Source organism: Temnothorax curvispinosus, unplaced genomic scaffold, assembly GCF_003070985.1.
Source record: "Temnothorax curvispinosus isolate PA1 unplaced genomic scaffold, ASM307098v1 QBEX01008784.1, whole genome shotgun sequence".
NCBI classification, from domain to species: domain Eukaryota; kingdom Metazoa; phylum Arthropoda; class Insecta; order Hymenoptera; family Formicidae; genus Temnothorax; species Temnothorax curvispinosus.
The window spans coordinates 1155588-1169263 of NW_020218564.1; the positions used below are offsets into that span (position 1 = coordinate 1155588).

The 13676-nt window shown below is 37.9% G+C and overlaps 5 protein-coding genes across 9 annotated transcripts in view; 1 reads left to right on the forward strand and 4 right to left on the reverse strand.

Annotated features, from left to right (window-relative positions):
• The window catches only part of LOC112458232 (heterogeneous nuclear ribonucleoprotein U-like protein 1), a 7257-nt gene extending 4664 nt beyond the window's left edge, over window positions 1-2593 (reverse strand). The window contains exons 1-4 of the mRNA XM_025021732.1: window positions 2307-2593; window positions 941-1890; window positions 616-805; window positions 5-252 (exon numbers count right to left, since the gene is read on the reverse strand). Of these exons, the coding sequence (XP_024877500.1) occupies window positions 5-252; window positions 616-805; window positions 941-1890; window positions 2307-2448 (1530 nt within the window). The 5' untranslated portion in view covers window positions 2449-2593. The remainder of the gene's footprint in view (window positions 1-4; window positions 253-615; window positions 806-940; window positions 1891-2306) is intronic.
• A 1135-nt stretch (window positions 2594-3728) lies between these two features.
• Window positions 3729-4768, forward strand: LOC112458202 (REM2- and Rab-like small GTPase 1). Its single transcript, XM_025021666.1, has 4 exons — window positions 3729-3825; window positions 3916-4181; window positions 4281-4417; window positions 4495-4768. The coding sequence occupies exons 1-4, from the start codon at window positions 3729-3731 to the stop codon at window positions 4700-4702; spliced, it is 708 nt and encodes a 235-aa protein (XP_024877434.1). The 3' UTR covers window positions 4703-4768.
• Window positions 4769-5668, reverse strand: LOC112458203 (mitotic spindle assembly checkpoint protein MAD2B). Its single transcript, XM_025021667.1, has 3 exons — window positions 5576-5668; window positions 5176-5473; window positions 4769-5098 (listed from the first exon to the last, which is right to left on the reverse strand). The coding sequence occupies exons 1-3, from the start codon at window positions 5592-5594 to the stop codon at window positions 4798-4800; spliced, it is 618 nt and encodes a 205-aa protein (XP_024877435.1). The 5' UTR covers window positions 5595-5668; the 3' UTR covers window positions 4769-4797.
• Window positions 5669-5903: 235 nt separating this feature from the next.
• Window positions 5904-9637, reverse strand: LOC112458199 (atypical kinase COQ8B, mitochondrial). Of its 5 annotated transcripts, none has more exons than XM_025021659.1 (12): window positions 9538-9637; window positions 9052-9245; window positions 8443-8970; window positions 8121-8340; window positions 7906-8030; window positions 7759-7843; window positions 7566-7681; window positions 7312-7474; window positions 7031-7233; window positions 6794-6946; window positions 6600-6700; window positions 5904-6540 (listed from the first exon to the last, which is right to left on the reverse strand). In XM_025021659.1, the coding sequence occupies exons 2-12, from the start codon at window positions 9241-9243 to the stop codon at window positions 6366-6368; spliced, it is 2061 nt and encodes a 686-aa protein (XP_024877427.1). In that variant the 5' UTR covers window positions 9244-9245; window positions 9538-9637; the 3' UTR covers window positions 5904-6365. The 5 variants fall into 5 exon arrangements, with proteins under 5 accessions (XP_024877427.1, XP_024877428.1, XP_024877429.1 ...); XM_025021660.1 differs by having other exon boundaries at window positions 9542-9586; XM_025021661.1 differs by lacking the exon at window positions 9538-9637 and adding an exon at window positions 9513-9532.
• Window positions 9638-9776: 139 nt separating this feature from the next.
• On the reverse strand, window positions 9777-13080 carry LOC112458201 (homocysteine-responsive endoplasmic reticulum-resident ubiquitin-like domain member 2 protein). Its single transcript, XM_025021665.1, has 4 exons — window positions 12644-13080; window positions 11582-11961; window positions 11173-11496; window positions 9777-10988 (listed from the first exon to the last, which is right to left on the reverse strand). Exons 1-4 carry the CDS (start codon window positions 12776-12778, stop codon window positions 10712-10714), a joined length of 1116 nt encoding a protein of 371 aa, XP_024877433.1. The 5' UTR covers window positions 12779-13080; the 3' UTR covers window positions 9777-10711.
• Window positions 13081-13676: the final 596 nt, after the last annotated feature.

Below are 13676 nucleotides of genomic sequence, written 5' to 3' on the forward strand. Positions count from 1 at the left end.
TTAATTTTTCCTCCCCAAGTTGCATAGACGTAGAGGGTACTGACCAACCAATTCTAAGCATATGCGAGTGTTTCTCGTCTTTTGTGATAGTTGGATAGTGCTGCGTAATTCTGACTTCGTAATAGACTTTTCCATTTAAGACACCATGAGATGCTCTTGCACCAGCCCACATATCACAGAGATCCCCATCATGCATAGGTGTAGCAGAGTAAAATCCATTTTTATTAATAACTAAATTCAAATCTGAATCATCTAAAAATACAAAAAAAAAAAATATATATATATATATGTAATATTGCATACATGTATATATTATGTATTTTCATTTAACATATATAGGCTACGGTCAACGTGACGCTACAAATTCTTCTCTTTCTTTCTTCATTGAAAGAAAAGAGGACGGCTTCGAAGCATTTGTAGCGTCACGTTGACCGTAGCCATTGACGTGCCAATCTAAAAAAATAACACATGATTTAGGCTACGGTCAACGTGACGCTACAAATGCTTCGAAGCATTCCTCTTCTCTTTTTTTTCAATGAAGAAAGAAAGAGAAGAAGAACGCTCCAAAGCATTTGTAGCGTCACGTTGACCGTAGCCTTAATCGAAAAAACTTACACCATGATAAAATTACAGCTGATTCGTCAAGATCTGGTTCATCCTCTGCTTTCTGTGGCACAGGAGATACCTGACGAACTTCTGCTGGGCTAGGAGATCTTTTTCTTTTCCTGTCATTGCCGTCCATTCGATTTGATTCTTCTGCATCTACGGCAACTGTTTGCTTTAAGAAATAGTCTTCGGCTAGTTCCTTTTCCATGGAAATAAAAATAAGTCAATGGGTGATTAAAAATATATTAAAATTATAAGAGACAAATGCATTCTTACGCCGTGTTATACATTATGATTATTTTATATGTATATAAAGAAACATGTTATTATATACCTGTTTATCTCGTGAAATTTCATTATCATCAACTTTTTCATCTAAATTTTCCATGTTCGCTGAAATGTCCATTTTGTTGTCTTGCGCCGTATAATCATCATGGATAATCTTTTCCTCCTGCTTTACGTCAGGATCACTCGTTTTATCTACGTGATCAGACATCACATGTGTTGGTTGTTCAACTTCCGGAATGTTTATATTATCCTTAACGTTACATCTACCCTCTATACGTTCATTTTCTTTCTCACGTGAACGTTCATCTTGACTGCTTTTCTCAAAAACATGTTGTATTTTATCATCATCTTCATCTTTATTCTCTGTTTTCTCTTCCAGTTTTGTAACATCTTCTGTTTCTGCAGTTAGCTGTTGAATTTTGCCATCTTCATCTATACTAGATATCTTTGCTTCATGACCTTCCCGAGTTGAAGAAAATAAATCTACACATGCACGTGTACTAGGTTTTTCAGACGGTTCTGTCACAGGTACTTGGAGAATATTTGCTCGATACTTATTACCTTCTAAAATATTCACACATTTTGCCTCTTCTGCCTCATATTTTTCAGATACCGCGGACGAAACTTTCGGAAGAATGTTTGGCGCGTCACCTTTTTGCTCTTCTCTATACTTATCGGGAGACATTTTTGACATTTCTTCTTGTTGTTGTATTACAGGTTCTTCAGACATAGATTCTGATATTGTCACCAACGTCTCGTACGTTCTCTCGCCGTACTGAGGTTTGCTCGGCGTAGCGTGCTTCGAAGAATTTGGAGTGGTAGATGCTCTCGATGCATTTCTCGTGGAAATTTTTGTCGGAGTAGTCATCGAGGAGCTCCTAGATGCTCTGCTAGGTGTTCTCGGTGGTTGCGATGATCGTGCAGCTTCCGCGACTCTCTCTTGTGTTTCTTTCAAAGCCGTATCACCAATATTTTCTGTATGCAAAGCTGACGCATCTGCAAAAAAAATGTAATAAAATATAGCATAGCTGCAGCTTTGTACGCTGCAGATTATCGGGTAGGAGATATCAAGCAAAAATAAACTTAAAACTAGAAAATAAAATTTTACAACGTAACATGGGAAATCAAAAAATATGACAGCATGTTAGATCACGTCAAAATATGTTTATGTAAAATAAAGGAGCACACGGTTCAGAATGTTAGTCAGATCTCGTCAGTCAGATCAGATACAGCTTATAATGTTATGACCACGGACACGGACGTGCCCATGCGTAGCAGAGTGACGGTGATGGTGCATCGTCAGGAAGGTATCTCGCCGTGCGCGGCACCGTGCACGGTAACGGTACATCAGTAGAATACGCGAAATAGAAGCGAGTACAAGAGAGAGGCATTTAGGGACAGGTACGACTTACACTCCTGTGGTGTTTCCTCCTCCTCCTCCAGAGCCTTGCGTAGCCGCTCGACGAGCACTGGCTTGTTGCCCTTGGTGTCGAGGCCGCGGTCGCTTAGCGCGGCTCGCAACTCCACCACTTTCAACTTAGACGGATCCATCATGCACGCGCGATATGCCCCGTTACGCGGACAGGCAAATTCATGCACACCTTACGTTGTTACGTTTGACGCGAGAGAGAGAAAATGCTGACGATTCTCACGAAAGACCCATGTACACGCGCCACTGACCCGCGCTGCATACACAATATGGCGGGACGGTCGCAAAACAGTTGGTTACGTAGCGCGCGCCCTTGCTATTGGCTGGCCGCGCCAGCCGTTCCGAACCGACGCCAGCTGCACGGCCAACCGCGAACGCCGTTTCATTCGCGACCAAGAGCGGCGCGCTCGGCGATTGGGTCACTCCAAGGCGGGACGCGCGACCATTGGTTCACGTTGCCCCCCCCCCCCCCCACATTGGCCTAAACGCACGCCGCTCCTGCGAATTTAAAAAGGGCGTATGTACGTGACACACGTATTACTACTACGTACATACATACGCATACATTTGTCCTTTTATTCATACACATGTCTTTGTTTTACCATATATACTTTTACCTTTAATGGAAATCTCAGGCAATCTCAGGAAACGATTTAAACTGCCATAAGAGAGTGATCGCGTCATTTACTATAATATATTTCTTGTAATAATTATATAACGCCAACGATTGTACTTTGATAACTGCTGCGGTCCACTTTACGCTACGAATGCTTTGAAGCGTTATTTTTCTTCTTTTTCTTCTTCTCCTACTTCTTTCTCCATTGCGAAGAAAGGAGAAGAGAGTGTGGACTGCAGCTAACGTTATGGCTTTTGCACACAGGACGCGGAAACGCTTGCCGCGCGGCAAGAGGCGACGCGGTAGCCACGAAACTTTTGGTTCTTACGGAAAAACAACACGTTGCGTGGCTACAGCGTCGCTTCTTGTCGCGCGGCAAGCGCGTTTCCGCGTCTGTGTGCAGAAGCTATTACTTGCCTGGCACATTCTGCTGTCAGCCAATGAGAAGTACTATTTTACGCTCAATGTTCAACGTAGGTTTCTACGTGGCTGTTGGATCTAGTATCGTTTTCATGAAAGATCGACGCTCGATGCTATGTGCGCGGTCAATGTACACACACTGATACACACATGCATAATACATGCAACACATACAGACCATACAGATCAAGTATGGATGTTTATCGTATGATTGATTGATTGGCTAAATTTTTTAACTATCGCAATGCAAAGTAATTATATCTATACCAAGTTGTACGGATTCGAGCATTTTGTTATACATTGCGTTCGAATGCGTCTTGGCGTACTTGATCGCTTTTTATTCCACAAGTAGTGAGTGACCGAAGAAGCATGAATGCACGTAATATGAACTGGTTGTCTTCAGCAGAAGGAGAATCTTTGGTCCATCACTTCTACGTGACGTCTTCTAAAAAGAGAAGATTCTATGGTGCTATCTATTTGTACTAATTAGGTATACAATATACAAAATGCACATTTATTTTCTTTCATCAGTTTACTGTTTTTATATGTTATTCAGGCATTCTGGAGAGACCGTCGTTGCCTTCTTCCATCGAGGAGGTCACTTACAAGATCTTCGTGATAGGCAGATCTGGCGTGGGAAAGACTTCAGTGGTAGCGAGACTCGCGGGAATCCTCGACTCCAACGGTTACACGGAAACCAGTGGGATAAGAAAAACAAATGTTTTTTGGCCTGTAAAAATCTGGGATAAAGTCGTTTTGTTTAAACTGCAATTCTGGGACACCTCGGAGAGTAGTATAAAAAAATACACGCATATTTTGCCAGTATGTGTGAGATTCATTCATGTCAATACAACTTCTTCTTCAATATACGTACATTTTATTAAAAAGATGTGTAAACGATACGATACATTTTCCACACAGGTATGCAAAGATAAAGTTGATGCGATTTGTTCAGTGTTTTCCTTTGACGATGCGTCGAGCTTCAATGACATTCCATACTTGATGAACACAATGACCAATATAAAAGGAAAACCAGCAAACATAGTGATTGGCACAAAGTAGAGTGTCGTTACTCGATGACGTGCAGTATCGTAAGATGGAATGGAGATTCGGATAATGATCCAACTTTTTGCAGGTTCAAACCTTGGTCAAGCTCCACGATAGATGAAGTACAAATTAAAGACGTCGAAGACAAGTGGAACGTTAAGGTGATCAAGATTGATGCCAGCAACGTGTCAGTAAGATCCGAAATATTTGATTGCTCGTATCAATTGAATGCTATTTGTAACATTTTATGGAATAGAGATAAAGAGTTTATATCTAAACTGATGGGACAAGTTTAATAACTACAAACAGATGTATTTTTCTACGTTTTATACAAAATAAAAGCACATAAAAAGAGAGAGAGATATCAATCGTATAACGTGTTTATTAAACCTTAGATTTTGTTGGCTGTATCCTCAATTACGTACAGTTGCAAATTTAAACAATCAGTTTTAATATCTTTCAGTGGTAATATATTTTTATCAATCATCTCTACTGCATCATCTTTAATAATCCATGGAAAATCTTCACATTTTGGATTTTCGCTTAGAATGATGTGTGCAGTTTCATATGTTTGAATTTCGATAGAAAAGATTGACGTGTCTGGGATGGGTCTTAAGTATGTATCACACATTGATAATTTTAAACAGACTGTCTTCAGTGCTTCTTCTGTTTTCAAATAATATGGATCTCTCCTTAAAATAGAAAAGACGTAATAAATGATTAAAATCGAATAATATAATAGATATATATTTATTATCGATCAACGTACTCTGTAAGCTGTGCCTGCAGTTTAACCATATCAAAGACATATTTTTCTATCGGCAACTTGTTTTTGTTGTAGAAGGTAAGCGTGATGGCTTTAACGCTCTTTTCATCTTCCTTTATCAATTCCTTGATTGCCGTCAGAACATTTGATAAATATTCATTCACCTCTGGATGTTCTGATACATATATCGTAATTCCATATATCTTTTTCTTAACAAAAATTTCCTTGGGATAGATTTTGCGGCAAAATAATATGTGATTAAACGCTACTTCTAAAAATTCCAAGAGAATGTCGACTCCAACTGCAAGTAACGTTTATTTATCTCGATGAAGAGCTGCACATATTACTATTACAGGTATGTTGTTTGATATTAAAATAGGTTTGACTGATCGTAAAACTATACCTATCTTGTCTTGAGACATTTTATGACGACATTAAAGATATTGCGTGCGATGTCATGCTGCGTTTTTAAAAAATTATCACATCTAATGTACATAAAAAGTAAATATATTTTCCACTTTTATACTTGAACTCACATGGCACATGGCTCATGCTCATGATCATGATCGTTAAGCAGTAACCGCCATGCCACATGCCACTCGAATAGCGTCATCCATGTCCAAAAATATATACTATACATCACAAACGTTGCTATGCTGATAAAATCAAATATATGCAATATCACGACCCCACCAACATTAAAAAATACATGTTTTTAAAAAATTTATGCATTTCAATCAAAATGTATATTTTATTACGTCATCATCAGTATAAATGTTTCAAGATGTAGTACATCATAATATTATATTTACACGCAGATGCGTCAACGTCGATGAGGTTAGAGGTAGACTCATCGTCAGTAGACTGTATCGTGATCGTAAACTAGAACTATTAAGACGTTCATACCTGTGTACTGTATTGAAGACTGGTTAAAGAATCAAAAGAATGTTGTTGTGAAACCTCTAAAGCTATCTAGACCTTTTTAAGAGAACGTGACATAACAATATAATAAAGGCGGCTAAAAAATAATTACAAGATACTTGGTTGGTAACACGCGGGAAAAGAATCGCACGAGAATCATACACGATGTCCGTAGTACCGGAGAAAAGAACAAAGAATTAAATGTGTAAAAAAAAAACCGATAAACAAATACACGGTTGACGGCACGTTAAATACTCTCATAAAGAAAAGTGTCAGCCAAATTTATAGTTGGCATAAACCTCGCGGAACATATCTCGACACGTGATTTTAGCTCCAAGTTTTGCACATAGTAAAAATATTCCGGATAACTTTCTATGCAAGCTATATATCTCCTCGGGTGGTGGGCATAATCTATGATTTATTATAGTTGGCACCAAGGATTGGATCCTGCAACATGAACGTAGTATATATTATACGATGGATGCACAGAAATAGGTACAACATACCGTTTGGTCACATCTTGGCCGCCAAAATCGTAATACTCGTGATTATTGTCAAACACTTGGCCAAGAATCATGACTGCATCCACATGAGCATTCTCCATAATCTGATGTTGTAAATTATTGTTCACGTAGACGTGTATATGCAAGAATAGTAATGTTTTAAGATATTAGAGACGTATTTAATAGAGATAAGATACCTTGGACTCGTATCCAGTAAGAAACTTCATTTCTTGAGATAACTCTAGGACCTTGTTGCGATTTCCCTTGCTTGCGGCATTAATGACTTCTATATATTTATCCATAAACGTTTTCTCATAAGTCCTGCATGCTCCGAAATCCAATAAAATTAACTGCAAAGATGTATGCACTCTATTAGCACTCTCGTGATTAAGTTAGTAAAACAAATAGATAATTTTTTTTAATATGCGGAAAACCTGTTTTGTATCGAGATTATAAAAGAAGTTGGACCAATTTGGATCAGTCTGCATATATCGAAATTCGAATAATTCCTTTAGGGTCAAACGCATGACCAGTTCACTTATACGTTGTCTAATTTTAACATCCATATCTATACATTTGTCAACGGGTATACCCTCTATCATCTCTGTTGTAAATACTTGCTTTGTAGAGAGATCATCTAGAACGTATAAGACGTAGTAGATGATTAAAATATAAAAAAATAATTGATTCAATATAAATCTTTTTATTTATTTACCTATTACCGCAGGCACATAATAATCTGGATACGGCCGTATTAATTCCCTATATTTTTTCGTACACTCTGCTTCCCTTATATAATCCACTTCCCATGCCAGTTCCCGTTTCGCAACTTCCACCACATTGTCTATAAACATTCCTTCTGGAAACACATTCCATACCTGCGCGATAAACACATACAATATTTATGTACGATATAAAGTTTGTCTGGTAAAGTTCACGATATACACGGCTGATTCAAAATATTACCACCTTCATTATGCCTACTAAATTTTCAATATCGCTCTGAATACCCACTGCCACACCGGGATACTGAATCTTTATCGCGACATCTTGTTTATTCAATAATGTACCACGATGCACTTGTCCTAAGATATACAAATTAAATGATCTCTAAATCACAGTATTATATATTATTATGAATATAAAAAGCATCAATATATACCAATGGATGCTGCGGCGAATGGTTTTTCCTCAAAATACGCCAATTTATTTCTCCACGTGTGTCCAAGTTCGTTAGCTAACACTTTCTAGAAGGACGTGCAGATATTAAGAACGTCTCTTTTAATCTGTACACATTTGCATCATTTACCTCTACTTGCCACGTTGGCATAAAATCAGCGCTTTGTCTGACTCTTTCAAAGACCTTTTGCAATTCCGGACTTATAATAGTATTATCTTGGATGCTTAATATTTGACCGATCTTTAAACCTGCACCTATATTATCAGGTAACGTGATATACGTCTCATATATGCGTCTCATAGATACGTGTATACGGCAGTTATATGCAGCATATCATACCTTACCTCTCACTTTGCACAATGTTGAAACTATTCTTTCTGCATTAGCTTTAGTAAGAAACATACTGTCAACCGTATCCCCAATACTCTGCTCCTTTAATCCTAACGTCCTTCGTGTATATTCTGCAGCAGTACCAAGCCCAAGGCTAATACCTAAGGTACCGAAACTTACCATTCTTTGCAATCTTGTAGAAGGAACTTTTCTTTCTCTGGCAGTAGGTGATAGCTGTAATATACATGAAATAATAATACAGATACACATACCACGTTAATAAGAATATATATATAAAAAGATATAATAAATAAAAGTTTATTTTTCGATACTTACATATTGCTTTGGTCTAACTAATACGTTAGTTTTTGGCTTTTCTATAGACGTCGTTTGCGTATGTACCGCTTCCTTTTCATGTACTTTACGTCGAGAGGACGGAGCAGAACTTGCTTCAATACTGTTTTTAGTATTCTTCTCATATTCCAATTCTAATTTCCTCAAGATTTCTTTATCTTTCTCAGAGAATTCAATGTCAGGTATCTCTAGTTTGGTAATGGTCTTGATCTTTTCCTTTACACTTGTATACTTTTTCGTTGCGTTATTTTGTATGCCTGTTAAAGGCTCTTGAGTTTTTGACTTGTCAGTCGCGTATTTTGGTACGGTGTGTGTGACATCGTCACGAGGCAATTCTTTTGGATCTTTCGCAGTATCGTAGACATACAGCTTTGTTTCCTTCTTAGGGATATAACCATTATTTTTTATATCCAAAGTTTGACTAGCTGTTATCTTAATATATTGTTTAATACCTTCCTCAACCACGCTTATACGTTCAGTTACTTCTTTCAAGTCTCTCATTATCTGTCCCTGTAGAAAAAAATAACAATCTTTATAAGAGGCAACATATGTAAGATGACACGTCACTTGGGTATCACGCGCAAGACTTACAGGAACCTTACTTGGCTCTATATTATTAAATTTTTCTCCTGCAGTTTGCAGACACTTCTCAGGTAAATCTTTTAAACTGGAGTGTTTGATCCTATAGCTGATTGTATGCTCTTGATGTTTTATCAGAGCATTTGTGACACTTTTTACTCCCTTAAATACACCAAGTACATCGGAAACTTTGGATCGAGGCATTTCTGAACAAAAAAAGTGAATAATAATGAATTTTTTTGCTATTATAATATAAAATAGCTTTTTTGATTTGATAGCTTTTTAATAACAATAATATAATAATCATAATACAATATGAATATACTGTATGTCTTCGTTCGGGCATTAAGGTTATGTTATATCGTACGGACATGAAAAACACAAATTTAGTATTTTGATATAGCGACAAATGTAACTTGACGATGTAGATTATGAAAAATAATTTGTCTATAAATAAAACACGTAGAAATAACATTTTTTGTGCATTATTGTATGTACCAACGTGTCTCGGTGCCTGTGCGTGCCTGTGATCACTGATCGTATCATATCATAGGATATAGGATTGCATCATATACATGTGAAATATACGTCAGCAGCACTATAAAAGATATATATTTATATATATCTTACACATTACGTTTTCATACAGAAAAAAATGTATTTTATCTTTTTTTTATTATTACGTATCTCATTAGAATATTCACAATCTTTTTAGTTGAAATAACATATGAACAACAAACTTTAAAAATTGTTTTATTTGCTTTACATACATCTTTATTTCATCGGCGCTCTTCGTATATAGACGTCTTTCTTTCTCTATTTAAGAAAATTTAGAGAACGTTCACACGTCCACTATAATGTGTTTCCACCTTGAATGTATATCAATAATAATTATATATGTATGACGTTAACGCGATGTTTTACGCAGATATCACACCGGATGTATTCGACCGTATTAAACATCACAGGAAACGTATTCTCACACAATATAATATTATTGCTATATATATGAATTCTTTAAGAAAATTATCAAGTGCCTATTATTATCTCCTTAAATATAGCTTTATACAATACAAGCACTACATGGAACCTATATTTTTTATTTTTAGATATATGTATATACATGATTATTTATCTCTCGTTGTACCTTTATATATTAATACTCTACAAACATAAAAAAATTTTTTTTATACATTTTATTCTAATAGCTTTGGGATGGCACGTCTAACGATCTTCTTCCGAAGGAAAGTTAGCATTAATATCTATAGATCTTACGTGACTGTTGGTTTATTTCGTGACGTGCGAGTCTCTCGACAACGTAAACTGATACACATATATAATCTTTACATGTAAACGTGGATTTCCACGATACGTGTCATCAATCTTAAGCGTATGTTGATTATTAACACATATGTGAACATTTATATATATTAGAGATATATTCAGATACAAAAATCCTTGGGTATCGTAAAATTGATCAGACTTTCATAGGAATACATGTATTGAATGAATCGTGAGTTTAAGCACTTCTGACTCTACAAAATGTTAAATATTTTCAAAGTCCGGTAACACCGTGACAAAGTCATCCTTTCCAGTCTTTATATTATAATTATAGAGCTTTAAAATACGTATAGGCTTATAAAAAAGCCATTTTATAACGGAATATCCGGGATTAAATGACATTTGGCTGATCTGGAATAAGCGAAGCAAAAAACGAACTGAAGAAGGTCCACGTAAAAGCGAGAGCGCCTGGTCGTTGTTCCTCGTTCTCCTCATTGGCGTTTGTTCGTGCTTCCGGTTGCACGGTTGGCACTTGAGCATTTTGCTGTTGCGGCACAGCCTGAGGACCCACTACTTCATTCTGCAACACTTGATTATTGTTGTCTGCGCGTCCATTGTTATTCTCAGCTACGAAGATTGGTTGTACCCTGAAGAAACCGCCTTGATACCTATAACGGCGATCATCGTGTTACATTTAACACGTTTCAGGCAAGTTCAGAGAAAAACATCGTCAAAAAAAACATATATATATATATATATATATATATATATATATATATATATATATATATATATGTATATTATATATGCGTACGTGTGGATATGTCAAAGAATATTAAGGACGTGACTCACAGATATATCGCAAATCCCAAAAACGTGACGATGAGGAGCCTGAGAGGGGACGAATAGAAATACACTATACCAAATAGAACGACGATCCTAGACAACATGTAAAAGAAATCCAACCAGTCGCGATTAAACGCGGCATCCTCGCCCGCACCGTTATTTCCCGCATTGATATCGGCTGCGTCTTGAGCCGCTGGTTGGGGTTGTTCGTCGCCAACCGTGTTGTTCGTGTTGGTTGTGTAGGTATGTTGAGCTGTATCGTTTGTATTAATATTCATTTGCTGCAGGTATGGAATACTGGCTTGTAACTGTATTCCTTGCGCTGCCATTCTGCAAAAGAATATTGCAACCGTTATGCATCTTTCATATCTCTTTATCTCTTACAAAAAGTTCCAAGAGACACAGCTACACTTACAGTTGCATATACTGTGTAAAGTAGTGCGTATACGCCTGTTGCATCCAGGCTAACTGTTGACTATTTCGAGGATCGAGGTACTGCTGCTGTAAATATTGTTGATGCTGAGACGCAGTAACCGTAGCCGTCTCGTGACTTTGATTTTGAACCGTGTTACTTCTGATCTGAGTGTGTCTTGTTGCAGACGCAGTCGCCACCGTGTTATCAGTCGATCGCGTCTGATCCATAGCTTTCGCGGCACACATTTTTTGTGGGGTACAGACTAGATGAACGGTATACGCTTGATCCTCCGAACCATCGCACTGTCTCAATATATCTTTCAATTGTGCAGAATCATTTAACACGTGACCGGAATAAATTAATTTCTGATGTGAGCTTTCCTAGAAATGACAACAACGACTTGGTGTTAGATCACGTGCATATCTTTAAAAACTTTTGTAATACAGCATAATACAATAATAGCAACGACGTATAGCAAACAGCTTTTGAACCAACAACAAGGTTTAGAGCGTTTTAAATTATTTGAGAACGTAAAGGCACTTTTGTAAACGGTATACAGTCCGTGGTCGTGTGATATATCTCAAGTGCAGCTTATATATAATGGGCACGTACTAAGTTGTATCAGTAAAGATGAATAATATTTTAACAAAGATATCATATCTTTTTATACACGCAACGAGCTCATAAATACTTTTATCTAAACACATGATATATTATCTTTCCCTCTAAACAGCACAGTTCTTAGAAAGAGAGAGAGAGAGAGAGAGAGAGAGAGTTATGCATACAGCTAGCGTAATGATACGTTTGTAAAAAGAATATTTTAATCTGAATATAAAAGTAAGCCAAGTGTCTTTTCTATTAATTTTTATGTACGTAACTGAGACGTATTCTGTAGGCGTCTTGCATCTATGTGGGAAGCCGTTAAACGTTTCGCGTCGCATTGTTTAAATTTAAATAAAGAGAAACAAGAAACAAGGGAGAAAAGAAAGAAAAAAGACAAAAAGCAAAGAGAAACGCACGCTGCTTTCACTGGGCGGAAACGCGTACTTTCACGCGACTTACTGGCTTGCTGGGATAAACCTCGGACAGGTATTCCTTCAAACGGCCAATGGTCCAGCCGAGATCGCATTTGACCAGCTGGTCCTTGATCTGCTGATTCGGTGCTTTTATTATGAGATTAACGGCGGCGTCTGCCATCCTTCCGAGACTCCGAGGTCAGCTGTTGGCGTAGTACGGAACAGCGCGTATCAAAATTCTTGCCGTCTCGTCGTCGTTTACGTCGCCGCGCCGGAGAGACGGAGACGGAGACGGAGACGGAGATGGACGATCGCTCCTTTTCCTGTCGATATTGATGCTAGGAAAATTCTTGCACACGCACGTCTCGTCTCGCGGTGCCTTTTAACAACGTTCTGCAATGTCGAATGTCGACCGATCGTGCCCAACCACCGTCAAATGTCATCTGATATCAATGAAACGCAACCGTGTTCGTATGCATGTATGTATGCATCGTTGGAATTGCGATTTGGCGATCGCCCATTGGTCCGAGATTACGCGCGCTCGCTCGTGCATGTTTGTGCAAGACGTATGCCGAGTTTCCACGAGAGCTGCGTTCCGAAAGTATAGTAAAAACATCTCATATGCAAACATGTAATATTTATAAAGTGTTTGCGCAATTTTAATGAACGTAGCAAAAAATCAATTATTTTTAGCCAATTCTAAACCATATTATTATACTTAATTCAAATTCGCAATGTAAGGGCCAAAGCACATATGACAGTCGTAGTCGTGGACGTAAGTAACGCACAAGCTTTGGCGTATCCTGATCTGTCAGGTCGGGGTCTACGACCGTCGTATATCGCTACGCCATGTTATGTGCTTTGGCCCTAATGCTGACTCTATAGACGCGAAAACGCCGTGCGGTAGAGTGCGTTGACCAATGGCTGCGTTCAGCCGATACCCCGCTAGCCTAGCAATCGTGAGTATCGGCTGAACGCAGCCAATCAGAAAGCTGCCGCAAGTCGCCTGCGGCAAAATCAAAATTTGTGATTGGTCAACGCACTCTGCCGCATGGCGTTTCCGTGTCTATGGAGTCTTA